Genomic DNA, 26,851 nt, shown 5'->3' with positions numbered 1-26,851 from the left:
AGTGACAGTCAGAGGGTAGGCCTTGAGAAAGAGCAAGTCCTCGAGGCCACCCTCTCCTGCCCTTGAAAGCTTCCCTGGTGCGGAAGCGTGCCCGGGCTGGAGGCCTGTCCCCATCCCCCCACCGTCACCTCGGGTGGCAGGGCCAGTGGCTTGGGGAAGCAGAAACGTGGTCTTTTCACTCTGCTTCTCTCTGTGGGCTTGGGGGCAGGGGAAGGAAGCAGACAGGGAGGTAAGGGGCCTGGTTTCCACCCGCCCACACACCCCCTGAAAAATCTTTCCAAACAGCTCTCTGAAATCACACTAGTGAAGCTAATTATCATAATTACTAGGACACAATCTAGAAAAAAAAATCTGCTTTGTCACTATAAATATTCATTTCCTTCATTCTAGATTGTTGTTCCAGCAGTGGCCATCCCAGAGTCCTGGAGAAATTGAGGCATGGGTTCAGGGTTCAGCCCATCTGGGGGAGGGGAGGGAACAGGGAAAAGGGATACAGGTAAGGCAATGGTCATGAGGATACTGAAGCCCCAAGGTTAAGGGTCTCACTCAAGGTCACGCAGCTAGAATTGGGACGAGCAGCAGGAGTCTTGTGAACAATGTTTTTACCAAGATTTCAAAGATTGAATCCTATGTGAAAACCACACGTCCCCAATATTGCATTCATTTCCACAGCGTTCTCTATTCCTAATGGGAATTGGGGCGGAGTGCTCAGATTCTCCGAGGATGAGCGTGTTTAGCGGCAGAGAGTTGCAGGACAGCATCGTGATCAATAGCAATGCCTTGGAATTCCACAGAGCTTGGCTCAAGTCTTAGCTTTGCTGTGCATTATCTGAATGATCTTGGGCAAATTCCTTGACCTCGCTGAGCCTCCATTTTTTTCACCTGTAAGATGGAGATAACAAAAGTGTCACCTTTTGAGACGATGCTGAGAATAAAATGAGATCAGGCTTAGGCAATCATGGAGCCCGGCACCTGGCACGTGGGAAGTGCTTGGTACGCTGTGGCTGGCATTGTGATTCCCTTTTCTTCAGGACATCTCCTCTTCCTGTCCCCACCCCAACAGGTGGGCTCCTTCTTCATGATCAACCTGTGCCTGGTGGTGATCGCCACCCAGTTCTCAGAGACCAAGCAGCGGGAAAGCCAGCTGATGCGGGAGCAGCGCGTGCGGTTCCTGTCCAACGCCAGCACCCTGGCCAGCTTCTCTGAGCCAGGCAGCTGCTATGAGGAGCTGCTCAAGTACCTGGTGTACATCCTCCGTAAAGCAGCCCGCAGGCTGGCCCAAGTCTCCCGGGCAGCGGGCGTGCGGGCTGGGCTGCTGAGCAGCCCGGCACCCCGAGGGGGCCCAGAGCCCCAGCCCAGCGGCAGCTGCTCTCGCTCCCACCGCCGCCCATCCGTCCACCACTTGGTGCACCACCACCACCACCATCACCACCACTATCACCTGGGAAATGGGACGCTTCGGGCCCCCCGGGCCAGCCCGGAGATCCAGGACAGGGATGCCAACGGGTCCCGTCAGCTCATGCTGCCACCACCCTCGACACCCGCCCTCTCTGGGGGCCCTCCAGGGGGCACAGAATCTGTGCACAGCTTCTACCATGCCGACTGCCACTTGGAGCCAGTCCGCTGCCAGGCACCCCCTCCCAGGTCACCATCTGAGGCATCAGGCAGGACTGTGGGCAGTGGGAAGGTGTACCCCACTGTGCACACCAGCCCTCCACCAGAGATGCTGAAGGACAAGGCGCTAGTGGAGGTGGCCCCCACCTCTGGACCCCCTACCCTCACCAGCCTCAACATCCCACCTGGGCCCTACAGCTCCATGCACAAGCTGCTAGAGACACATAGTACAGGTGAGAACTCTGGGTGAGGGCGTGTTGGTGCCCCTCGCCCAGGAGCTGGGTGGTATCCCACCGAAGACTGGTGGTCTGGAGTCAGAAGGACGAGGCTCAGATTCCCATTCTTCCAGTTGCAGCCTTGGGACCTTCAACCAGTCACATCACTTCCTTGAGCCCTAATTTTCTCATCTGTTAAGATGGGAATCATAATCCCTACATTGTAATAATAACAATAACTCTCGTGTAACGAGCTGTGCTGTGTGTTCTGCTCCAGCTGTTTGCAATAATGCCTAACAGTTGTGGACCTATTGCTGCATGCCTGTCATGTGCTTTGCAGGCAGAATCCCATTGGATTCTCTCAACACTTTAGGTGATAAGCTTTCTTATTGTCCCCATTTCACTCATGAGTAAAAGGAGGCTCAGAGAGGTTGCGTGACTTGCCCAAGGTTGTGCTGTTGGTGAAGGGTGGACTCAGGACCATTTGACTTTGAGGCCCATGCTCTATACTGCAAGGCTCAGAGGGGTAATGGTGGGTGACTGTGGCCAGCTCTGTGTCCCATGCTAAGGGGTCTCTGTAAACAGGAGTTTCATCCCCTCCCCAGAAGGAAGCAGCAAGTCCTCAAGTGGCTGTGAGTGGGACCCAGCGTCTTAGGGGAAGTGAGCTGCTCACCACCTGTGGGCGGCCCCCAGTCTGACGGGGCGGCAGGCCCTCCTCCACAGGCAGACTCACTGTAGCCGCAGCCCAGGGCCTGTGTTTCAGGAAGGATGCGGCACGTGGGAGAAGTGGTATATTTGTGGGATGTTATGTGGGAATGTGGGCTGGGACAGGAAGGTGCCATCGCAGAACGCAGTGTGAAGGTTCTTGTGCCAGCTCTTCCACTACTCTGCCACGGGACACAAGCCAGTGGCACACGCGCACGTTTCAGCCCCCTCCTGTGTGAGAGGCAGGGCTGGGACCGTCGTTGCTGTGAGTGGGTGCTTACTGACGCCCTCCTGTGTGCAGTCAGAAGGGGAAACGTTGCCCTGAGCCTGGTGCCTTCGAGTCCATGCTTCCCCTGGGTGGTCTCTGAGTTTCCTTTCAGCTCTCATCTTCTATGATCAAAGCTGGATTTAAATGGATGTTGATGTTTTGGGATAGGTCACTATGCAGTCTGGTATGTGTGTATGTGTGCATGAAGGTGTCTGGTGTGTATGAGTGCCCATGTGTGCATGTGCCTGGCACACATGCATTGTGTGATACGCATGTGTCTGGCGGTGCATGTATGTGTGTGTGTAACTGTGTATCTAGTGCACATGTACGTGTCTGGTGTATGTACACGACCACACGTGTGGGTGTGTATCTTAAGAATGCCTTGGAAAATGCTATTCAGAGGAGTGTTGATTCAGGGCTGGCTTCCCTGGGAAGGTGAGAGAGTCTAGGCTCCTTGCTGAAGGCTCCTAGGGCATAGGAGCTGCCCAGGACCTCAGAGGACATCACGGCCACCTGTCTGAACCGTAGGACACCAGCGGTGACTGTCAGTGGGATGCTATGGGCATTTGGAGGCAGTCTAGTGCTCAAGACTGCCCACGGTGCAGGGCCTTCACCTCTCCTGGCCCACTAAGTGCCTAGCACCCCCTCATTGTAGCAACTCCCAACTCCCCCACTCATTTTATGCACACTCAGAGGGAAGGGCCACTCCAAGTAAGAAACCCGGGAACCTCTAACCTCTCCCCTTCTGTCCCAGGCACCTGCCAACGCTCTTGCAAGATCTCCAGCCCTTGCTTGAAGGCAGACAGTGGAGCCTGTGGCCCCGACAGCTGCCCCTACTGTGCCCGGGCGGGGGCAGGGGAGGTGGAGCTCGCAGGCCACGAGATGCCTGATTCAGACAGCGAGGCGGTTTATGAGTTCACACAGGAAGCCCAGCATGGCGACCTCCGGGACCCCCACAGCCGGCGGCGACGGAACCTGGGGCTGGACGTGGAGCCCAACTCTGTGCTGGCCTTCTGGAGGCTGATCTGTGACACCTTCCGGAAGATTGTGGACAGCAAGTACTTTGGCCGGGGGATCATGATTGCTATCCTGGTCAACACACTCAGCATGGGCATCGAATACCACGAGCAGGTAGGGTGTGGGCACGGGCACCGTCCTGGGGGCTGGGGACCCTCCCTTCCTTGCCTCCCTCCTCCTGTGTTCAATTTCCTCTTCATGCTGCCAGCCTGCAGGGCAGGGAGGAGGACACGAGGAGATGCAGCAATGCATGGGGACTCTGGAGAGTGACAACCAGTGAATGTCACTCAGTCTTTGAGTATGGAGATTGCCCAGGGCAGGGACAGGGTCTGAGCTGGGCATATGCTATCTGGAAAGGCTTCTCAGAGGAGAAGGTCTTTGAAGGATTTGAATGAGTGCTGAGCATCAGATGTGGGTAAGGCCTCTTTGGAGGGACAAATCACTAGAAGAGATTGGGGTCTTTGGAGGAGATATGGTGGGGAGAGAAGGTGTCGGGGGATCCCCCAGCGCAGTGCCAGGCCCTTCAGCATTCATTCACCTGATTCAGTATTGGGGTGGGATTGCCTAGAGGCAGAAGGAGGCCGGGTCGGTAGGAGGGAGGAGCGGAGGGTTGGTGGCTGTGCCTGCGTGGAAGCAAGGCCTATCGGGGTCGGGCGGGAGGCCATCTGCTCCTGGCCTCCATTCTGGGAGCCTTGCTGTGAGCGAGGCGGCGCTGGGTGGATGAGAGGGCCTAGCATGGCGAGGGGACTTGAAACCATTGCGTTTGAGGAATCGTTCTAAGAAGCAGGATGTTTAGTCAGGAGAAGAGGAGGCTCAGCAGGGACTGGCAAGCTGTCTCCAAATATTTGAAGGGCTGTCGTGTGGAAGAAGGAGCGGCTCGTTCTGTGGGGCCAATGGCTGCAAGCTGTGGGATCTGGGCTGAGGGGCAGGAGGCATTCTCCCTCTCAGAGCTGTGTGAGGACAGAAGGGGTGGCCTCGGGGACCCCACTGACTTCCCACCCCCTACACGGACTAGGGGTGGGAGCATAGGGTTCTTTCCAGAAGGCAGCCCTTCCTCCCAGTTTGGCCTTCCAGGTCACCCCCTTGGCTGATTCCTGGAAAAGGAGGGAGGCGGCAGGCAGGTGCCGCAGTCCACAGGCCCTTCTGTGCTCTTCTCGTCTATGTTCTCGCCTCCCTGGGGCTCGGGGAGGGGACTGGGCCGCCAGAACCTGACTTTTCCCGGTATGGAACCGTGGCTACGGACCTCCCCAACCCCCTAATCAGGGGTAGAGGCGGGTCGGGGTTGGAGTGTGAAGGGGGCGCCTGCAGGGGTGTGTGTCGGGGGAGTGACCACAGGGCGGGGCCTGGGCTCTGCCGAATGGTGCCCAGGGGAAGGGGAGAGGGGGTCTGGGTCGAGGCTGGGGATCATAGATCCACCGGGGCTGGAGGCGATGGGAAATGTTCACTTTTCAGGGGGATCTGAAGCTCCGGCCCCCCACTGCGCTGACTCTCTCTCTGCCGTGTTGTGAGCACTCAGCTCTTACTCCAATTGCCCCGTCTGGCCAGGCACACCCCAGCCCCAGCCCTCCCCCATCACCATCGTACCAAGTTGTGGCCTGTTCCTCTTGCCTGAACAGCCAGCTATGCCCTGTTCCCTCCCTCTGGAGGTGAGGTGCAGGGGGGCAGGACACGGGTGACAATGCCAGCAGGTGCAGAGTGTGGCACTGTGGTGGGCGTGTTGTGTCTAGGCGCATGGGGCGTGGGTGTGTGTACACAAGCCCGCTCAGCCAGCCTCCCAGGGAGAGGCACTCTGCTCCGCTGGGCTGGCAGGGGCAGCATTTTCTGCTGCAGGGACCTGTCATGAAAGCCCCTAACCTCCCATTACCCCAGCTCCTGAGCCTGACGTCAACCTCCTCTCCCTCACCTCAGATCTGGCCCTGGTCAGATGCCCCTCCCCCAGGGTGCACCTCCTCAGCGCCTCCCCCTGGGGGACGGCGTGCCCAGCAATCTCTGCCCAGCCGATGCTGCTGGTGGAGGCTTAACTGCACTGGGAAGAAGCTGAGTCACAGAAACTGAGGGCAGATGAAGCCGCAGCAAGAGGGCTTTCAGGTAGACGTCAAGAAGAACAGCCCCTTGGGGAGGAAGTAAAAACGATCAGTCAAGGATGCCTGCAGCATCTCCTTGCCCAAATTCCTAAGGAAAGTCAGGGATGGGCCCCCCAAGCCCTCAGCAGCAGGGAGTCCCTACTCAGTGGTAGCACCATGTCTGCTCCATGGAGGCGTTTGTCCCAATACCTGGTTGCCGAGGGCCCCATAGGGGTGAGTGGGAGTCCCCAGCAGGCCGGACGGATAACTGACTGCTGCCCGGCAGGCTCAGAGTCTGGGGGTGGTGAGACGTCCCAGAAGCAGCCATGGCCCTGTGCTTGCAGGCACTGCGGCGTGAACGTCCCGCCATCTGGGCCCCGGAGCCTGAGCAGGCTGGGTGGGGGGGCGGGGAGGAGAGTGAGGAGATGCTGGGCCGAGAGACAGAGAGAGAGAGAGAGAGAGATGGAAACACAGCAGAGGAGACAGAGACAGAGAAAGAGGGAGACAGAGATGGGGGCACAGAGGGCAAGACGGAGACCCAGAGGGAGGGAGGCAGATATAAAGACACAGAGACAAGTGGGACAGAGATATAGAGGGGGAGATGGAGTCTCACGGGGAGGAGACAGAGACAGGTGGAGGCACAGAGACGTAGGGGTGACAGAGATAGAGAGATACACACTGGGAGCTGAAGAGAGAGACGGAACCCCAGATGTAGATGAGGACAGAGACAGGCTTAGAGGGAGCCTCGCAGACTGAGGAGAGAGGTGGGGCCAGCTGAGGAAGAGAGCTGAGAGAGACAGCAAGGGAGAGTGTCAGCAGATGCTGAGAGGGGCAATGGCCACAGGCTCCTGGTCCCCCTGCAATGCCCTTAATGAGGCGATTGTGTCCATCCATCCTGGTATTGATCAGATTGGGGGCTCTGGGGAGGGTGTTGCTGGTGCTTCCGTGGGGGAGGAGCCCTGTTGCTGCTGCCCTCTCCAGCCTATCCTCTCCCACTGTCATCTACCTTACCCATCATTCAGTTTCCCTGCTGGGGATGGTAGTGCCACTCCTGACCTCCTCTACCAACGTCTTGACTCGAGATGTTGAAGAAGCCCCCATTTTATCATCCCCGTTCTACCCAAAGCAGGTCCCAGGCTGTCCGCACTCTCTTGCTTCCCCACCCCTTAACCCACCACTGCTAGATAATTGGCAGGACTGGTTTGCCCAGAGGGCCTGGTGAGGAGGACACAGAACACTGAGGAGGGAGCAAGAATATGACTGAAGGGGAGGAAGTGGGACCTGATGATCTGATGGAGGGAGACCATGTGTGTGCCCATCCACTAGGGGGCAGTACATGGAACGAAGAACTTGTGAATTACCCATCCATCTATCCATCCATCCATCCATCCATCCATCCATCCATCCATTGCACACCATTTCCTGTGCATGGGAGGTGGCCTAGGCAGTGGCATGCTGATAAAGGTTTAATAACTAGACCTTTAAAAAGGAAAAAGAAAAAAATGTTCTGATTTGTGGTGTCTGTAGTGTTTGCCAATTTCCGTGGTGTAAATGCTCCCTCCATGGCCAATTTCAAGCCACCAACATGATGTCACTGAATGTGGAGATGGGAAGAGATGTGCACAAGGTGTCTCCAGCACACCACTGAGTCTGAGGCACTGCATCCATCCTCTCAAAGAAGTCACTTTGAGAGGACGACCAGTCAACTGTCCCATTTACTTGTAGTACATGCTCAGAGAAGATACACGGAGGAGTAGCCTGTGACCCAGCCTGGGGAAATAATTCAGGGAGGGCTTGACCTGGCCTGGGAGCTGAGTTTGAAGGAAGAGTGGGATGTACCCAGTGAAGGGTGGAGGGTAAGGCACAGCCTAGGGGAGGGCCAGAGACACCAGACATCAGAATGAGAGGTTTATAAGGAATTCAGAATGAGTAGGGCACTGGCTGGGGGCTGGGATGGGCAAGTGACAAGAGTTGAATTTGGAAAAAAACTCAGGGCCAGGTCCTGAGAAGCACAGGAAGGAGTTTGGATTTTGTCCTGAAGATAATAGGTTCCTAACAACGGTTTTAAGCAGGTCAATGATATGAGTAGGTTTGCGTTCTATCAAAAGTCTTCCAGAAGCTATGTGGGGAGCAGGAGGGAGGGAGGGGAGACAGGAGGCCGGGAGGCCAGACAGGAGGCAGGGAGGCCAATGAGAGGGCTACTACAGTGGTCCAGGCAGTTCATACATCTCTGTCCCTGGAGATGGAGAGGTGAGGGCTGGGAAGACCTGGCAGGTGTCTGAATCTGCAGGACTCATCACCAACTGGATATCTGGGGGTAGGAGGCTGCAAGGGTGACACCTATTTTTCTGTCTGGGGTGGGAGCACTGGGGCTTGAGCAGATTTGGGCTGGAGGACTTTGCACACAAGGTGCCTGTGGGACATCCCGGCACATAGCCAGTAGGCTGTGGAGCTCAGAAGATAGGTTGTTTCCTGGACCCTGCCTCCACCTGGGTCTGCACTGACGCAAGGCTCCTCCAGGAGGAGGGGAGGGTGTAGGGATGGGGTCTTGGGGACACAGGAGCTTCCTAATCATCCCCCTCCTGGTTGTGGCTTGCTGAGGACAGGGGCTAGCCTCATTTTCTAGAAGAGGGACAACAGCATGTGTGGGGTTGGGGTAGGGACAGGCGGCCTGTGGTCTCCTGGGCTACAGATGGGAGAGAGGGAGGGTCCAGAGTAGACGGCCTTTCAGGCTGGGAGAGGACAGGGCAGGTGATGATTCTGCTCGTTGCTCAGACTCTGGGCCCATCTTGTCACTCTAGATCCGTGTCCAGAGAGGGTTTCTATTTATAAGTGAGTGAGGTCGGCTCTTCAAGGCGAGAGATGCTGGGGGTGGGGTGGGGGAAAGTCCAGATGTGGTAGGTGTTAACTTCTGAGGGGGTTCACAGACTCCTTTTGGATTCTTCTGAAAGCAAGGGACCCTCTACCTAGAAAATACATACATGCATAGACACCCCAAATGTGGCCTGTGAGGACAAGGGCTTATGGACTCCTCCCACCCCAAGCCTATCCTTTGGGCCTCCCAGGAGTCCATGGCCTCCAGGCAGAGGAGCCCTGGCTGAGGAATTGGGGCTGGGGGCCGAGCAGGACTTCGGATGATAATCCTTTTGCAGCTGCCCTGGCCCCAGACTTTCGAAGGATCTCCAGGTGGGAGGGAGAAGGGTGGCTTTTGGTGGCCAGCGAAGGGGATGCTCGCATTCCTCCAGGCTCCCTCCGGCTCCAGGCTCCTCTAATTCAGCAGCCACGGGCAGCACCTCCTGTGCACAGCACGCTGGAATGGAATAATAGAACGGCAGGAGGCTGGGGGGGCAGAGCCAGAAGCGCCTGAGAAACTTAGTTTCTAACGGAAAAGTCCGTTCTGCTTCACGGATGATTATGCCAAATGCTGTAAGGGAGGCTTCTGGGGCAGAGGAGAGATGCTCACACCAGGTGGGGGATTTGGAAGGGCTTCCTGCAGGAGGTGGCCTTTTGAGAGGGGCCTTGAAAGATAAGTGGGATTGGCAGCTGGGGCTGGGAGCAGAGAGGTCTGCGGGGAGGGATTGGAGGAAATTTCAGCGGCCTGGCGTGGGAATGCACAGGGTGACATGGGACTCTGTGAAGGACAGCCGTGTTGCCTCCCCCCACCCGCACCCGAGGTGTCAGAGCGGGACTGACATGAGTCCAGCAGTGTTGAAGGAAGCCGGAGCTTCCAGTAGGTGCCGGCTGGGTTGGAGGAGGGGCCCAGAGGCTATTTCTGTCACTCAGATCAGAGGCAATAAGGGCCCCAAGTATGGGAGTGGCAGGGAGAACGTGGGGGTGGGGGACAGCACTTCCATTGGCAGGGTGTGTGGGCCGAGGCACCTGCTGCTGGAAGGATGAGGGCAGGCGTGACTCCCAGATCACCGCAGAGTTCGGGACAGAATCCTGGAGAGTGATGGAGCTGGGGAGTCGGGAAGAGGGAGTTTGGGAGAGGAGGTGAGAGGGTGGACGTGGTGCATTTGCCCTGGAGGGGCCGTGGGCCCTCCTGGGAAGGCTGTCGGGCAGGCTCGCTGGGTGAGGAGCCTAGGGCTTGGAGGGATTGTTTAGTGTCGTCTACACTCCAGTGACAGGTGAAGATGGCCGAGGAGGGGGGAGCCAAGGGGAGGGAGTGGGATCAGACTGGGATCTGAGGAACGGTGGCCTGAGGGGAGAAGGGCAGCAGGGGAGGAGTCCTAGGATGGCAGGAGGTGGCCACACAGGGTCAGGAAAGTGAGGGGAGGCGGCCATCAGGCAGGAAGGGCTGGCAGCAGGCTCAGATGCTGCCAAGGCATCCACTAAGAGGAGGGCTGGGAAGAGGGCTTGGAGAGAGCTGGAGTCGTGGGGCCCGAGGTTCAGGGGTGAATGGGCCTGGACTCCCTGAAGGTTTCTGCCTTCAGGCAGGAGAAAGGAGATTGGAGAAGCTGGGGGACCAGGGATAACTGATGGGATGGAATGCGGCCCAGGGGAGCCGGGGGCGGGGGTGAGATGGAGGTGCAGGTGGAGGAGGGGCCGGCTCCTTTCCAAGAGGGGAAGAGAGATGAGCAGGCTGCAGGACGCAGAGCTGTTTGCGGGAGGGAAGCAGAGCCCCATGAAGCAGGAGGCCAGGTTGGGAGTGGGGATGGGAGCCAAGGAGAGGGAGGTTTGGGGCAGCCCTGGGGGAGAGACCAGCAACAGAGGAGAGTGAATAAAGGTACGGAGCGGCCATGGGGCCCCCAGCAGGGCATCGCCTGTCCAGTCAGCACTGGTTCGTGACTTTCTAGCGATGCTCAGCAATTTGACAGCCGCAGCAGAGAGGCAGAGGGGGTGGGGACTTACCTGGGCTGAGACTGGGCAGCACAGGAGCCCTCTAAGGTCTGTGGCTTGAGGACAGCCTTTAAACAGTTCACCGTAGACTCCGGGCTGAGAGGCTGTGTGGGCGGGTGAGGGGCAGGGGCCACAGCTCCAGAATGGTAAGTGGCAAGGGCTTTGGGTTCGCTGTCTCCAAGCCGAGTGAGCACTGTGGGTGCCCTGTGCCTACTTAGCTTGTGTGTTTACTTGGGGTGGCTTCAGGGAGCTGGCGGGAGGTTGTAGGGAGGGGCTAAAGCCATCCCCTGGTTAGGAGGCACTGGGACACAATGACACCTAACGGTGGGCCCAGTGCGCACCAGGGACCTGAAGGAGATATGTTTAGACAGGCAAAGCTCCAAGCTGGAGAGCATCCATGGGGACAGCGAAGGGCAAGGCCTGTGTGATGAGGGCTGTGGGATTTCCTGGAAACCTCCTACACTCAGGTGTCCCCTGACTTCCCACACCTCCTTGAAGACTCGCCTCCCACTGACCCAGTGACACTCACCCCATCACTGCGGTCCATCTGGACCACTTCCCTTGGATGTGTGGGAGGAGCAGGCAGGACTGTCAAAAGCAGAAGCGAGGTGAGCTGAGGAGCAGAGATTTCAGGGTCAGTGGAGCAAGTGGGAGCTGAGGAGATGGGGGTGGGAGTGGCGCTTGGGCAGGGCTGGGGTGACTCGTCCAGGCTTCTGCTCAGCTCTGGTCTGGCTTGTTCACCCCCTTGAGACTTCCCTGCATGTCACTGTCAGCCAGAGCTGGCTCTCAGGCCTCCTGCCTGGACCGCTGCAGTATCCCCTAATTGGTCTCCATCTCTTGGTCTCTCCAAGCCCTCTGCATGCTGCCACCACTGCAGCCAGATTAATCTTCTTAATACACTCCTTTGCACATCTCCTCCCTTCCCTCAGAAGCCTCAATGGCAACATTGTGGGCAGAGGCAAGTCCAGCCTGCGTCATGGAGCAGAGTCAAGGCCATTCTGCCTGGGCCCTGCTGACCTTGCAACCTTGTCCCCCACGGGTCCCTCCCACCCTGTAACCAGGGCAGACCACTTGATTCTTGGTCCCTGCACCCTCCTTCCTCGGCACCTTTGCTCGTGCTGCCCCGAGATGGGGATGCCTGCCCCACTGGCCCACTGATCTCCGCTGGGTTTGAGCTCCTGGGGTGCTCCTGATTTGACCCCCAGCGTGGTGCTTGGTTGTAGCCTTGCAGGCTCTTTCTCCTGCCATGTTTGAGGCCTGCTTCCACTGGCAGTGCCCACAGGGCCACCTGAGCGTGCTCTGGGCTGGGCGTTTTCACAGGCTTTAACTCCTGTGTTCTGCAGAGCAGACTTGCCATGTGGTAGTATTACTCTGTTTTACAGAAGAGGCCACCGGGGATCAGAGATGTTAAGGGACTCGCCCAAGGTCACACAGGTCGGAAGTCTCAGAGTTGGCAGGCCTCCTGCGTTCAGGTTCAACTCCACCTTTTACCACCAGGGTGTGCACACCGTGGGCTCTTTAAGGGCTGGGTGATGGAAGTGCTGTAAGTTTCAGGGGCCTGGTGCTGGGAAGTACTGAACAGCTTAGCAGCTTAGCTGGGGCCGCAGTTGTTCCAGGTGGTAGGCTGAGGGGAAGGGAAGTGTTGGAAGATGGGAAATTTACAATTAGCATCAGCCCAGAGAAGAGCCTGGGGCCTCTGGGTGGGAGAAACTCAGGCTGCCAGGCCTCAACTCGCTGAAGCCCCCACTGGGCCTCGACATCTGTGAACAGGAGGGAGGATGCAGTCTGGACCTGAGAAAGGACTTCCTGGCAGCAGGGGAGAGTCAGTGAGGGGAGGCTGGTAACCCCTGATGGGCTTGTGTGTGTCTGATGGGCTGTCAGGGGAGAGGGGCAGCAGTGTGGAAAGATGCAGAGGAAAGTGCAGGCACACCTAGCTCTGCACCTGTCTAAGCCAGCGGTGTAACCTCCATGAAGTTACCATACCTCTCAGAGCTTCAGTTTCCTCGGCCATCTAGGAGGCTCCTGTCCCTCCCTTGTTTGGTTGTGAGCAGGGAGGAAATGAAGTCCTGGGAGGAAGGTATTCACAGTGCGGGGCCGTGGAGGGTAGTAACAGAAGTTGGCTCCCTCCCTGTCCCTTTTCAGCTGCAGTGGCCCTGACCGCAGCTCTGGTCCCTGGGGCAACCGTGTTGCTAAGATTGTGTCTCTGCGTCCTCATCCTGAGTTTGCGGAACATTCCCAGCCTCCGATTTAGTAACTTGGACAGACCTGGCTGTCTGCGGGGGAAGGCTTTTTTCCCAGGGATCACTGGGGATACGGAGGCCCTGGAAGGGAAGGGGCATTGCCCCTAAGTGTGTGCAGTGAGGTGGGCGAGGGCAGGCCCAGAAGAGTGCCCAGCCCTCCTTTCTACCGGCTTCTACAGTCCTGGAGCTACCTGGACTGGCCGGGTGGGGGCTCCAGCCTTTGCTGCCGCTCCCCCTTGACAAGGACAGTGATGCAGGCCTGGGGGGCGCCCTGCACCACCACCACCCCTTCTGATGAGGTTCTTGGTTGGTGTGCAGGTGAGTGGGGCATGTGTGTGTCTGTGAGCCATTGGGTTCAGGCTGCAGCAACCCTGTCGTCCGTAACACCAGGAAATGACTAGAACACCCTCCCTCTCCACGCCCAGCAGTCATTGTACTTTTATGATCCACTGATTGACTAAATATGTGATCCAAAAAGCTACAATGCTTTCAGCTACTTTTTAAAAAAACATTCGATTAATTTTTCTTTTTGGTACCTTTTTTGGTGTATAATTTATGTGCCATAAAAGCCCCTCTTTGTTAGTGCACCTCAGCTGTGCTTTCACATCGACTTGTTCTTCATTCGTCCATCTGTGCTCATGTGAAATATCATTTTATAGACATTAGAAGACACATGAGGTCTTCAGTCCATGCACGTGTCTGGCTTCATGGGCTCCCCACTGTCCCCCGGGAGCGGTTTGCATCCTGACAATCTAGTATTGGAATCAGAGTGAGGTGGGATTGGGGCCCACTCTCTGGTTCTCCTCGCCCTGTGACTTTGAATGAGTCCTTCACCATCTCTTGACCTCTTCTGCTCATGTGTTAAACGAGGGTGTGATGGCTGTTGTGTGGATGGCATGAGGTGACACACATGGTGAGCCAGGGAACTGCACAGCGTCACACCTGTGTGGTCTGTGCTCATCATCTTTATCCAATGCAAGGATAGGAAGCAGGGCAGGTGACAGAGTGACTGGGAGGCAGGCTCACTGACCATGGCTTCCCCAGCAGACTGGACTTGAGAGCACAGAGTGGGGGGGCCCACTTAGTCAGGAGGAGTCTGAGCCCTGGGCTTTATCTGTCATGCCAGTGGCCCCTTCGCCACCACCTGCTCCATGCTCATGTGGAGGGGCTAAAGGTCTTATCTCTGTGACCCACTTCACAAGGTCAGGTGACAGTCCTCTTCCTGTCCCTACTCGCAGTCTGGGGAGCAAAGACTCGCTCAAAATCTGCTAGAGCAATGGGTTCCATGCCACACCAGCCCACACGACAGCCACTCACTCTCTGGACAGCTGGCTCGAGGCCCTGCCTGCTGATCCTGGCTCTGCTCCCTGGGCCCTGCCTTTGGAAAGAATCCATGCACAAGCTGAGAGCTGGTCTCCTTCTGAGTAGCCATTGACCCCACACATGTCTACCCACCAGTCAAAAGGCCCTTCCTACCAGCTCTCCCCACTTCTCGCCCAGGCTGGCCACATGGATTGGGGCCATTAGGATACATTTGGTGGTGCCCAGGGCCTGGCTCCATGCTTGGGTGACCTACCTGGGCAGCCAGCCAGAGGAAGCAGCTGGGTAAACAGGGGGAGGTGTCTGACGGACTAAGGCTTCGTTTGGTTATTTATTTAACTCATACTTCTTGAGCGGCTACTATGGACTTTGGGCTTTTGGGTGATCAAGACACCCCATCAGGTGGGCAGTGGGCTGCATTGAACCAATTATATCTCACCCTGTATCCCCAGCCCTCAGCCCCCACTGACTCTCCCTTTTTCCCCAAACAAGGCTCATTCCTTGTGCTCGACCCGTGCTGTCTTCCTGCCCATCTCTCTCCGAGACCTCACTCACTCTTCAGAGTTCATTTCAAGTGCTGCCTCCAACTCGGGCTTTCCCCGTGTGCTCCTCCCTCGCCTTCTCTCCCCTGAACTCTTGGATTTACTGTCTGGATAATTTATTTTGGCTCTGAAGCATCTAAGGCCTCTTGTGGTTATTCAGCTGTTTTGTGTGTGTACAACTTGTTTCCAGCTAGACTCTGGGCTCCTGGGAGCAGGGAGCATGGCTGGCATGCTTGTGCAGCTCCTGTAATACCCGGTGCATTGCTAGGCATGCAGTAGGCACTTAATAATGAAAGGAGGGGGCTGGCCCCTTGGCCGAGTGGTTAAGTTCGCACGCTCTGCTGCAGGCGGCCCAGTGTTTCGTCGGTTCAAATCCTGGGCGCGGACATGGCACTGCTCATCAAACCACGCTGAAGCAGCATCCCACATGCCACAACTAGAAGGACCCACAACGAAGAGTATACAACTATGTACTGGGGGGCTTTGGGGAGAAAAAAGGAAAAAAAAATAATGAAAGGAGGAGGAAGGAGGGGGTGACTAGTGAGCTGGAACAGGAGATGAGATCAAGTTTGTCATTAGTTCTGATGACCTCTCTTGGCAATGTCCTTGGTTCCAATACCAGGCCCTAGGTAGGGGCATAAGAGTAATTACCTCCAGTGTTTTATGTTTGGCCAGAGAGTTTGCGAATCCTGCTGAAGGTCTCACAGTGAGTTGATAGGATAGGCTGAGAATTAACCCAGGGGTCCTAGTCTCAGGTAGCAGCTTCAGGTGCCTCCTCGTCTATGACAACCATTCTTGAGGTCTCCCTTCTGCCTGTAAGCATGTTTGCGTGTGTGTGCGTGTACTTGTGTGAGTGTGTTTGTGCATGTGTATGCTTGTACACGTGTTTGTGTGCACGTGTGTGTTTGTGTGTGTATGCATAGGTATGTGTGTGTGAGAGTTTGTGTGTGCGTGTGTCTGGCAGGAAGCAGTGTAGCTAACAGTTGTTCAAGAGAAGGCTGCCAAGTCCAGAGAGTAATTGTAGAGCACGTGTGACTGCGTGTGGCTGTGTGACTGGGTATGCGCGTGAGGCCTTGGCAATCGCCCTGTGACGTTGGCCAGCACTGTCGCCAGCGCTGCTAGCCTGGGCCCATGAGCTGACATGTCAGCAAAGGACAGGATGGGTCTCGGAGATCCCAGCAGGAGGTGGGCAGAACCCACAGCACAAGCCTCAGGTGAGGCTGTGGCCCCAGGATCTGAGACCCAGAGCTGGGAAGGGCTGGGGGCCGAGGGTTTTGTGTGGTGGCTGCCCCTGAATGCATTTCCTCATGGACCCTGTCGGGGAGGGTTCTCCCCATGAGCCTGAGCATCCAGCACCACCATGGGCCCCTCCCCCAGCTTGCTGTTCCTGCTCCTCCTCTCCTTGCGGTCCCGTGTTTGGGAGGACTGACATGAGGGGCTCAGGGACAAGCTGCAGCTGCTTCATACCCTACCCTGCCCTCCAGCCCGAGGAGCTTACCAACGCCCTGGAAATCAGCAACATCGTCTTCACCAGCCTCTTTGCCCTGGAGATGCTGCTGAAGCTGCTCGTGTACGGTCCCTTTGGCTACATCAAGAACCCCTACAACATCTTTGATGGCGTCATTGTTGTCATCAGGTATAACTGCCCCTCTACTCTCTCTCTCTCCGTGCTTGGAGCATGGAGCCATGCAGCCTGTTCCTCTGGAGTGGAGGGGTCTGGAGTCAGGCGCCATTGACCCACAGGATCTGCCACTCCCCCAGGAGCGGCCTTTCTGTGCCCCCACACTCTACTCTATCCTCTCCCTCGGCCCTAGCTTGCTCAGGCAGAGCTTGGCCTCACAGGTCCTTTGGCTGGGCCCCTCTGCAGTCTCCTCTCCCCACTTCTGCTCCTTATCCTCTACCCGACACAGGCCTGGGGTGGGTGAGGACTGGGGAGTTGGCTTTGGAGAGGAGCTGGAGAAGGAATGAGGCCCAGTTAGCTGTCCTTGCTTGCAAAGTGCTTGGAAACCATCTCAGATGCCAGCGACTTGCTTTAGGGTTTCCAAGACCTTGGGAAAGTGCTCTGTGCCCCCAGGCCTGGGGCCAGGAGAACTGCTTTATTGCTTTTTGGAATTGGTTTTAGATTTCATTAGAAAGGAACAAAGCAAATATTCTATAACTTGATGCTGTTGCGTTGGCTGGATTGAGGGAGAGGGCTGTCCATTGCCAGGATATGATCTCCGGCCTGGAGGCGGGTGGAGAGGGCTGGAGCTGTCAGGCAAAACCTTGCCATCTTGGAGGCTCCTGCCTGGAGGCCCGAGGGCCCATCTGTGCCCCACTTTCTCATGGTGTGCCGGCCAGTCCCGGCCCTCAGGTGCTGCTGGGCCCTCTCAAAGGGAGGGGCAGGGGGAGGGCAAGTGTGCATGGACTCAGACCACCCTCTCTCGCAGTGTGTGGGAGATCGTGGGCCAGCAGGGGGGCGGCCTGTCGGTGCTGCGGACTTTCCGCCTGATGCGGGTGCTGAAGCTGGTGCGCTTCCTGCCGGCGCTACAGCGGCAGCTCGTGGTGCTCATGAAGACCATGGACAATGTGGCTACCTTCTGCATGCTGCTCATGCTCTTCATCTTCATCTTCAGGTGAGGGCAGGTGCGGCATCTCTGCCGGCCGGGAGAGGGGCCCGAGGGGCAGGGGGTACTGGGGCCTGACCCCCATCTTGTGGCTCCTGTGTCTTCAGCATCCTGGGCATGCATCTCTTCGGCTGCAAATTTGCATCTGAGCGGGACGGGGACACGCTGCCGGACCGGAAGAATTTTGACTCCCTGCTCTGGGCCATCGTCACCGTCTTTCAGGTGGGAGGGTAACAGGGCAGGGGTGAGGGAGTGGGGTGGTACCCCCGGTAGAGGCCCTGACTCCTGTCCTGTCCTCTGCCCACAGATCCTGACACAGGAGGACTGGAACAAGGTGCTGTACAACGGAATGGCCTCCACATCGTCCTGGGCTGCCCTTTATTTCATCGCCCTCATGACCTTTGGCAACTACGTGCTTTTTAATCTGCTTGTCGCCATCCTGGTGGAGGGCTTCCAGGCAGAGGTAACCCCCTACCCACAACAGTCCACTTCTAGGAGGTATCCACTGCCCAGCTTGCACTGTGGCGGCCTGGGATGTCCCGCAGAAAGCGCCCTTCAAACTAGGTAGCAGAGTGTCCAGGGGTGGGAGGCTCAGGGTCTCAGGCAGCCCTCAGCACTCAGGAGACAGGTCCTATGGGGTCCCTGGGTTCCAGGTTAGCTGCCGACTGGACATCCCCCTCAAAGTCAGCTAGACCCTTCCCCAGAGAGCTGGACAGGATAAGTGTTGGCACGTGGTGCAGGTGGATCCCTGAGCACAGGTGCTCTTGGGGGTATCCAGAGGGGACCCATCTGAGCCTAGGGGTGGGGGAAGCTTGTGTGCAAGTCATCTGAGCTCTGGCTGAGCTGATGAAGATGCCACCAGGGCCCAGGCAGGGCTGAGCTGCCTAGGGTGAGAAATGAGCCCAATTAGCTGCGGGCATGGCAAAGATGAGCGTCCTATTTCCAGCCTAGGCTCCATCACCTTCGTCACAGGCAGCATCATCAATTAATATTGATTTACATTGATCCCACCCTTGCCATGCCAGAACACAGCCTCTGCCCGAAGGGCTGCACCTGCCTCCTCTCCCGCAGCTCTGCCCCTCTTCCCACCTGAGCCCCAGGCCCAGCCCGGTGTCCTGGCACCTCGCACAGGTCACGTTGACCCAGCCTAGAAATGCTCCAGGTTGGGAGTGGAGAAGCTCTTGGTCCAGTTCTCTTCGGGTGACCCGGATGGAAACTCCCGCTGCGGCCTGGTCTATAAATACCTAGCACACGGTGGAAAAACAAAAATCTATTTTTCGACTCTTTCCCAGCCTTGCGAGGGAGGGCTGTTCCCGTGGGCCGGGCTGGGCTGGTGGCGTGCGGGTGCAGTCCCGCACCGGCCTTCTCCGGCTTCTGTTGCAATTCTGTAGTTATCTATTATCGCACTTCCTCCCCGCTGGGCGGCAGTGAGGGCAGCTGGTGGGGGAGGTAGGCCCTGCCCATGGTGATGGCTGGACCTCTTGCAGGGAGGAAGGGATGTTGGCATTCTCCGTGGGACGGGACACTTCTTTGGGGGTTCCCTGGGGCCTGAAGGGTTAAGGGGTGCCACCATGCTCCCACAAGAACCAGTGTCTCTGTGGAGACCTGCCGCTCTCAGCCACTGCTCTTGGCCTGTGGGAGGAGGAGCTGCGTGGGGACAGGGTCCTTCAGCCCCTTCCAAACCACAGCTCCTGATGACTAAGATTCCCTCAGAAAAATTCCTGTGGAAATCTGTGGAGGGAAATGGAGGACTCCCGAGCCTATTCCCTTCCCCTCAACTGGCTGTTCAGCCACCATGGCAGTCCTGGGGGTGCGCCGCGCAGACAGCCCCCTCCCCACCACTGGCCCTTTCAGCAAACACCTTGTTAAATTGAGTGCTACTGAGCAGGCTGGTTGCTAAGCAGCGGCAGAGTCTGCGTGTGGGAACAGAGAGCAGCCCGGCCCTCTGGCCAGGCCTGGTCACTCTGGCCCTGCTGGGGGCCTGTGGCTGCCCCAGCCTGAGGGCTCAGCCAGGGTCTGGGGCCACAGCATCCTCAACCTTCAGAGCGCAGGGGCCTGGAGGGGTGGGTCTCACTCAGAATGTGATGCCTGGGTCTGGGGTGGGATAAAGAAAGGGTTCCAGGATCAACCCCTTTCCATGGGGATGGGCAGTGGCCTGGCCCTGAAGTGCCCAGGTGAGGAGCTGGACCAGCTGTTCACTGTCCTGCATGTGGTAGGCCAACACCTGGATGGGGGGGTTGGTCACTTAATGCCAGAGACCTGGACACCTCCAGAGGCCCCTGCCCTCTCCTGTACAGAGTTTCAGGGGGCTGCACCTGTGGCTCTGAGGGAGCCCCACAATCCGGCGAGGTTTATTTTACAAACGAGACAACCCGCCTCAGTGGAGGAAGTGCCTGCCCCGTTTTGTTGGGTTTCACCAGTAGGCAGCCTCAAGGGTAGCTCCCTGCTGGCCTTGCCACCCCGCCAGGAGGTAGGAGGGGGTGGCCAGGGGGCCAGGCCTGCTCAGCTGTTGATTTCCCGACTTGCAGGGGGCAGCGCCCTGAATCCTTGTATATTTATCATCCACACACTTAATTAAATGAACAGGCAGCAGGCCTGGTATGAGGCCATTAATTGATAGGAAACAACATCATAGCCGTCATCTCAGTGTTACTTGTCACATCCCATCCCAGTAGGAGCAGCTGGCCCCGTTCTGATTTGGAGGGATGCAGGCAGAGTGGATGAGAGTTAGGACGCCTGCTCTTGCTCCTGGCCTTCTGCCGCCTCCCCAGCCTCTGACTTCCATCCGCTCCTCATTCCCGCCCTCCTGCCCATTCCCCAAGCCCGCTGCCTCGCAACCAGGGAGAGGCAAGCTGGAGACTCAGGTGTGAGACCCAGCTGCACCTCTTACTCTCTCTGTGACTTGGGGCAGTTTCCTTAACGTCTCCAAACCTCAGTGCCTCTTCTAAGATGGAGCCAGCGGTACCTCCCTCCCACCTTGCAAGGAGGCAAGCTTAGTGTTAATGAGGCACTTCTGCCATGCCTGACACGCCCCCAGAGAAGGGTACCTGTTATTATTAGGATTTCTGGGGGGGCTCCATCTCCTTTCCTGCCCTTGCCCCATCTTCATGGCCTCTGCCCTCACCCTTCAGATTCATTCTGGCCCAAGGGCCTGTGGTTGAATTCTGGAAGGCTGTTCTGTCCCTTTTCTTCTCCTCCCACCCCCATGTCTCATCCTGCCCCCACCCCTTGGGGTCTGCACCCCTCCTTTTCTCCCTCCCCTTTCGACACTGCTGATGTTTGAGAGCCCAAGCACCTGTGACCAGCGCCCACCCCTGCCTCCCACTCTCCCTGTAGGAAATCAGCAAACGGGAAGATGCGAGTGGACAGTTAAGCTGTATTCAGCTGCCTGTCGACTCCCAGGGGGTAGGTACGCGATCATGAGTCGGCATGCGCCCTATGCCCTGTGCCCCCTCTACTCCGTCTCTGTGTCTCTGTGCTCGTGTTCACGCTCAGCTGCTGTGCAACCTGTGGTAGCCGTGGTGGTCACTGGTGTCGTGAGGTTGGCTTTGATTTTAAGTCCCTTCCCCCTTGAGGACATTGAGGGGAGGTGCCTCCTCCCTCTGCCCCCATCAACCCGCACGGGGCACCCTTCCGTCCTGTGAGACCGGTGGATGGACGGGAGAAGGAAGGGACTTAGAATCCTCTGTGTGCACGTGTGTGGTACACCGCGTGTGTGTGCCTACGCTGAGGTCCCCGCGGAGTTCGAGTCGTAGGGCCTCAGTGGAGTCAGGACTTGGGCCACAGACCATGTACCTTCATCTCTCTCCCCTCCCCCTTGTCCTGAGCCCCTGTTGGAGACCCCACAGCTGCCTCAGCTCAGGACAAAGTCTTTGGAGGATGTGGGGGCGGGGGAGATGCCTTTTGCCAGAAGGTCCCAGAATTTTAAATCCACTTCCAGGCCTCTGGCCCCTTGATTACACAGGAGGTCCAGCAAGTGTTTTGGGGCATGCTCCTCCTCTGGCTCCCACACTGAGCTAGTGCCCTGCTGTTTCTTGTGCTGGCACCAGAATTCAGGGCGAAGTCAGGATCCCCCTGGGACTCCATGGTGCTGTGCCTCCCGAGCAGCCCCCTGGAGATCCCACTTGATAATTAAAGGCCTCGTTAGGAATATAAACTGAGTTAATGAAAATGATCCCCCGAGATGCCAATTACGCAATATTTATGTCCTTATCAAAAGTGGCAATCAAGTATTTTTTAATAACTTCTTAAGGAGAAGTGTGTAATTACTGGGAAACCTACTGACCTGCTAAGAAGGAAGAAAAAACTGTCCCCGAGACAGGGAGAGAGGTAAAAATGGGGCTGGGGCAGGGGCGGGGCTTGGGGAAGATGGAGGGAAGAGGAGAGGTTCTGAAGTACATCCTTGGGCTGAGCCGCTCTGTCTAGGGTCTTTCCTTCCAGGGTCCTTGGGTCTGAGGCTCGGGAAGGGCAGCCATCGAGGGAAAGCAGAGGGCATACTAGCAGCCTTTGGAACTGAGGCTCTAGTGACCACTTCACTCAGGTCCCCAGCTCCCTCCGGCCTGTGCCACCAACCTGCCCAGCTATCCCCTCTCCCCTCAGCCATTCCTGGAGCCAGTCTCAGCCAGGCCGGTTGTGCTGTGGGCTCTGGGCTTAGCTGTGGTCTTCTCTGAGGTGTGGCTGGAGGGAGGCAGAGGTGTCAGGGCCCCGGGGTGGTCTGGCCTCCGTCGATGCATGCTTTGTGCCGTGATTGCTGGTTCCTGTGGCCTATATGTGGTGTGTGTGCGAAGACAGGGAGACCTCAGTCCATCCTGCCGACCCCTGCCCGGCGAGGTCCCTAATGACTCCATGCTCCCCTACCCTAGGGAGATGCCACCAAGTCCGAGTCAGAGCCCGATTTCTTCTCGCCCAGCCTAGATGGCAATGGGGACAGGAAGAAGCACTTGGCCTGTGAGTATCTATCCTGGGGGTGCAGCCCCTGGCCGCGAGACCACTCTGAGTGGACACAGGGTCGCTCCCTCTCTCCCCCATCAGTGGTGTCCCTGGGAGAGCACCTGGAGCTGCCGAGGAGCCTGCTGCCGCCTCTCATCATCCACACGGCCGCCACGCCCATGTCGCTGCCCAAGAGCTCCAGCACCGGCCTGGCTGAGGCACTGGGCCCTGCCTCCCGCCGCACCAGCAGCAGCGGGTCCGGGGAGCCAGGGACGGCCCAGGAGATGAAGTCACCGGTAGGGGTGGCATGTAGGGGCCCGAAGGTGGGAGGTGTGCTGATGTCAGGAGAGGAGAGGGGACAGGGGTGGGCAGGCCCAAGGGGACAGCTGCTGAGCCATGGGCTGGACAAGCCCCGGGTGGTCAGTAGGGCTGGTAAGGCAGGCAGATGAAGGAGCTCTGGCCTTGGAGGCAAAAGATCAGGGTTCTAATCCTGTGTCTTCTGTTCTCTGAGGGACCTTGGGCGAGACTCAACCTCTGAGCCACCTCTGTAAAATAGGGGAGTCTCTACCTCCTTAAGAGCTCATCATGATAATAGCAAGCCCCATCCAGCTACTGATGCTGTGCCAGACACTGTTCTAGACGCTGCTCACAAGGGTCCTAAACACATTTAATCCTCACAGCAACCCTATGAGCTAGGTACCATTGTTATCCCCATTTTACAGATGGGGCCTGAGTCTCAGGTTGCCCAAATGATTTGTGGGAAGCTCTGCAGCGAGCAGGTGACAGAGCCGGCCTTGTAATCCAGGAAGCTGGTGTCAGGGCCCATGCTCTCACAGTTATTTGATGATACTGCTCAGCTGATGATAAGACTTCTCTCACCAACTAATGAGGAATAGGTGCTAGCATCATATCTGTTTTACAGATGAGGAACTGAGCACAGAGAGGTTTAGTCGCTCGCCCCAGGTCATATAGCTGGTTAGAGTGAGACAGGATCTGAACCCAGGCATCCAGTCCAGGGCTCCTGCTCACCTCCACACCTGGTACAAAGCTAGGAAGGCTCACAGGAGACAGGGTGCCTGTGGGGGTAGGGTTCAGGGCTGCATGGTCCTGGCTGAGACCACCCTCTCCTGCTCACCCCGCAGCCGAGTGCCCGCAGCTCCCCGCACAGTCCCTGGAGCGCAGCAAGCAGCTGGACCAGCAGGCGCTCCAGCCGGAACAGCCTGGGCCGTGCCTCCAGCCTGAAGCGGAGGAGCCCGAGCGGGGAGCGGCGGTCCCTGTTATCGGGCGAGGGCCGGGAGAGCCAGGATGAGGAGGACAGCTCAGAAGAGGAGCGGGCCAGCCCAGCGGGTGGTCACTGTCGCCATGGTGGCTCCCTGGAACGGGAGGCCAAGAGCTCCTTTGACCTGCCCGACACGCTGCAGGTGCCCGGGCTGCACCGCACAGCCACTGGTCGCAGCACGGCCTCTGAGCACCAGGACTGCAATGGCAAGTCAGCTCCAGGGCGCCTGGCCCGGGCGCTGCTGCCCGACGACCCTCCATTGGATGGGGATGATGGTGATGATGAAGGCAACCTGGTGAGGCCCTTGTGGGCACAGAGACCCCCTCACCCCTGGCCTTGCGCGAGGGAAGCTGTGCCCAGCCAGGCGCAGGACGGGACAGCCCCCTCCCAGCGCTGTGGCATTCAGAGAGTTAGCATTGTGCCCAAGGCATCACAGGGGGTGCCAACCTAGCAAGCCAAACTCCATACACTCCCTTTTCTCCCTCCGCCCGCCTTGTCGAGCCCCAGATCCTCATCCTGCCTGGGCGGCCCTTGGTGGATATGAATGGTTCCGGACAGATGTGTATGAATCTTTCATGGCCCTCCCCCTGTGACTCAGAAAGACCCATCACTCATCTCTCCAAACTGATGCCCTCCCTTGACCCCCTCTCTCATCGCAACCTCATCACAGGCCTTGATTTCGCTCCCATCCTTACCCATTCTCCCCTCCCCTAGCCCCCTGGCTGCCACCTTTAACCCTGGGGATGAGGCTCAGGGACCCAGGACCCCAGGGTTAGCATGTGAGGAGAAGGGGTAGTGTCTCCTCATCCCAGGTGTGTCTTTGAACAGACAGCTGTGATGGGTACAATGTTTGATAATTGATGCAGCTTCCGAGCCCAGTGGGGAGGGAAGGAGGGAGGACAGGCAGGCACGGGGCTGGGCTGGAGGCAGAGATGGGAGAAGAGTGGAGAGCCTGGGGGAGGGGACAGTACAGGGGAGGAGAGGGGGGAGATGAAGGACCTGAGGGATGCTCAGGGGCTGAGAGGAGGCTTAGAGGGAAATGGGGAGGAGGTTTGAGGAATACAGGAAGGGAAGCAGGGCAGAGGGCTGGGCCAGAATGGGAGAGAGTAGACAAGGAGTGAGGGGTCGTGAGCCCTCACGTGGAGCTGCTGAAAGAGGGGAGGGGTGGTGAACCTGGAGGCCTGGCGTGCTCACAACCCTGGGGATCCTTCTACAGAGCAAAGCAGAACGGCTAAGAGCATGGATCCGAGCTCGGCTCCCTGCCTGCTGCCGTGAGCGAGACTCGTGGTCTGCCTACATCTTCCCACCTCAGTCAAGGTAGGCAGGGGGGCCCCCTGACCTGCGCCCCGATCTCTCCTCACAGGAAACTATCCCATGATGCCATTCCAATGATGCTAGAAGATGCTAGAAGTGTCCCCTGGCAGGGGGGCATGTGAGAGAAGGGCCTCGGGCAGGGAGGGCCCAGGAGGGGTAGGGGCCGAGGGGTGGTGCCTCTCACTGCTGCCCTGCCCTGCCTCCTTCCTGCTCAGCCTTTGCTTCCTTCCTGGAGCAGGTTCCGCCTCCTGTGTCACCGCATCATCACCCACAAGATGTTCGATCATGTGGTCCTTGTCATCATCTTCCTCAACTGCATCACCATCGCCATGGAGCGTCCCAAGATCGACCCCCACAGCGCTGTGAGTCACCGGGACTAAACACGGTGGCTGTTGAGTGCCTGCTCGGTGCCAGGCCCCTCCCCGGTTAGCAGTCACAGTGCCAGCACCAGCAAGGCGGGCAAAGAGGCCGAGAGACACGGAGGGAGGGAGCCAGGAGTCTCCCTTAGGCCTCCCTGACTCCGCCCCTTGCAACTGGTGCCCCAAGATGCCTCCTGTGTCCCTCTCCTGCCTTGGTTTCCCTTCTGTGATACGTCAGCCCAGCTAGGGAAGTGGGCCCTGCTCTTTACCTGGGTGAAAAGTGAGCTCCATTGCACCCTGGCTGTTTGCAGATGGCGTGTTCTCGTGAGCCAGAGACTTGTGAGGCCCATGTGTGAGTCAGTGAGTGTTGGGGTCATGTGAACAGTGAGACTGGCCCTGCCTAGGCTGAGTGGTCTTCCTTCCCCTGCTCCCGGCAAAGGGTAGCAGTTTCACCCATGACCTGCGCACCAATGGGAGAGATAATTCTCCCAGCCTGCCCCATGGGTGAAGCAGAGTGGGAGAGGGAAGCTGCCCTTCGCTCCTCATGGTCTTGCCAGGTCACAAACAAGTAGGTTTTCAGGGGTGTTAGGGGGGATGTCCGTCACTTCTGCTTGGCTGTGAACCTGAAGGAGAGGAGAGGCCAGAGGCCCGAGTATCTGGACCTACTCCCAGGGTCCCAACCTCTTCCAGGATGGGCCGAGCTGGTTCTGGGAGCTGTCTCTTCCCAGCCTGGCATCATAGCCCCTCCCCGCTGACAATGATTCAGGTGCTAGAAGTGCGGGTGGGTATGGCTTTGTTGCCCCTCATGGCATTTTGCACCACTTGCCTGAGGTGGCCCCCCCCGCCCCTCCTCACTGCCTCCCATACCATTGCTCAGATTTCAATGCTGTCGGGGCTTCTGTTTTCCATTAGGGTGGGCTCCAGCCAGGCCAGGGCAGGGATGGAGGGAGCCTGAGGAATAGAGGGGCCGGCTTAGGAAGAGGTGGGTGAGGGATGGGTCTGTGTGGGGTGGAGCCAGGGCATCTGGTCACACTGGCCCCCTTGTCTGCATCCCACCCAAGAGCTCTCTGCCACTGTCGCCACACCTTCCCACTCAGCTCGCCCATCTCCAGCTCTGTCCTTGGGCATGCTTCTCTTCTTCCCCTTTCTCAGTTTCTCACTGTCTCTGGCACTCACGCTCTGCCTGCTGCCTCTCCAGCTCTCTACACCCCTCTCCTGGCCACCCAGCAACAGAATCAGCCCACAGATATCAGGGGGCTGGATTGCCTTCTTTCCCACCCTGCCCCACCCTATGCCTGGCAGAAATACGATGCCTGGGGGTGCACAGCCTGCACTCAGGCCCCCAGTTTGCCCTGCAGCTCTATTTCTGGGGCACACAGCAGGAGAGCAAGTACGTGGAGCAGAGAGACACAGAATAGGGGAGGTCAGAGATGAAGTTAAATCCTGCCCCAGTTTTAGGAAAGGAATCACGGAATAGGGCCTGAGATATGGGGCTCACACAGCAGTGCGGTGAGGATCATATCCCCCTCCAGGCCCCTCTG

At 57.8% G+C, this 26,851-nt stretch overlaps 1 protein-coding gene across 5 annotated transcripts in view; it reads left to right on the top strand.

Annotated features, from left to right (window-relative positions):
• Window positions 1-26,851, top strand: part of CACNA1G (calcium voltage-gated channel subunit alpha1 G) — a 55,042-nt gene that overhangs the window by 5,324 nt on the left and 22,867 nt on the right. For 3 of the 5 annotated variants that reach the window (XM_046676948.1, XM_046676947.1, XM_046676944.1), the window contains exons 7-17: window positions 1,064-1,847; window positions 3,557-3,933; window positions 16,308-16,459; window positions 17,253-17,438; window positions 17,537-17,651; window positions 17,737-17,892; window positions 22,292-22,376; window positions 22,461-22,654; window positions 23,501-23,932; window positions 24,854-24,954; window positions 25,190-25,313. In XM_046676948.1, the coding sequence (XP_046532904.1) occupies window positions 1,064-1,847; window positions 3,557-3,933; window positions 16,308-16,459; window positions 17,253-17,438; window positions 17,537-17,651; window positions 17,737-17,892; window positions 22,292-22,376; window positions 22,461-22,654; window positions 23,501-23,932; window positions 24,854-24,954; window positions 25,190-25,313 (2,706 nt within the window). Of the gene's footprint in view, window positions 1-1,063; window positions 1,848-3,556; window positions 3,934-16,307; window positions 16,460-17,252; window positions 17,439-17,536; window positions 17,652-17,736; window positions 17,893-20,765; window positions 20,835-22,291; window positions 22,377-22,460; window positions 22,655-23,500; window positions 23,933-24,853; window positions 24,955-25,189; window positions 25,314-26,851 lie in introns of all 5 variants that reach the window. The other 2 variants (XM_046676946.1, XM_046676945.1) reach the window with 1 other exon arrangement.

The sequence above is a fragment of the Equus quagga genome, chromosome 11, assembly GCF_021613505.1.
Source record: "Equus quagga isolate Etosha38 chromosome 11, UCLA_HA_Equagga_1.0, whole genome shotgun sequence".
Taxonomy (NCBI): domain Eukaryota; kingdom Metazoa; phylum Chordata; class Mammalia; order Perissodactyla; family Equidae; genus Equus; species Equus quagga.
The sequence above is the reverse complement of the archived record's forward strand: the minus strand, read 5'-3'. Positions and strand labels throughout refer to the sequence as shown.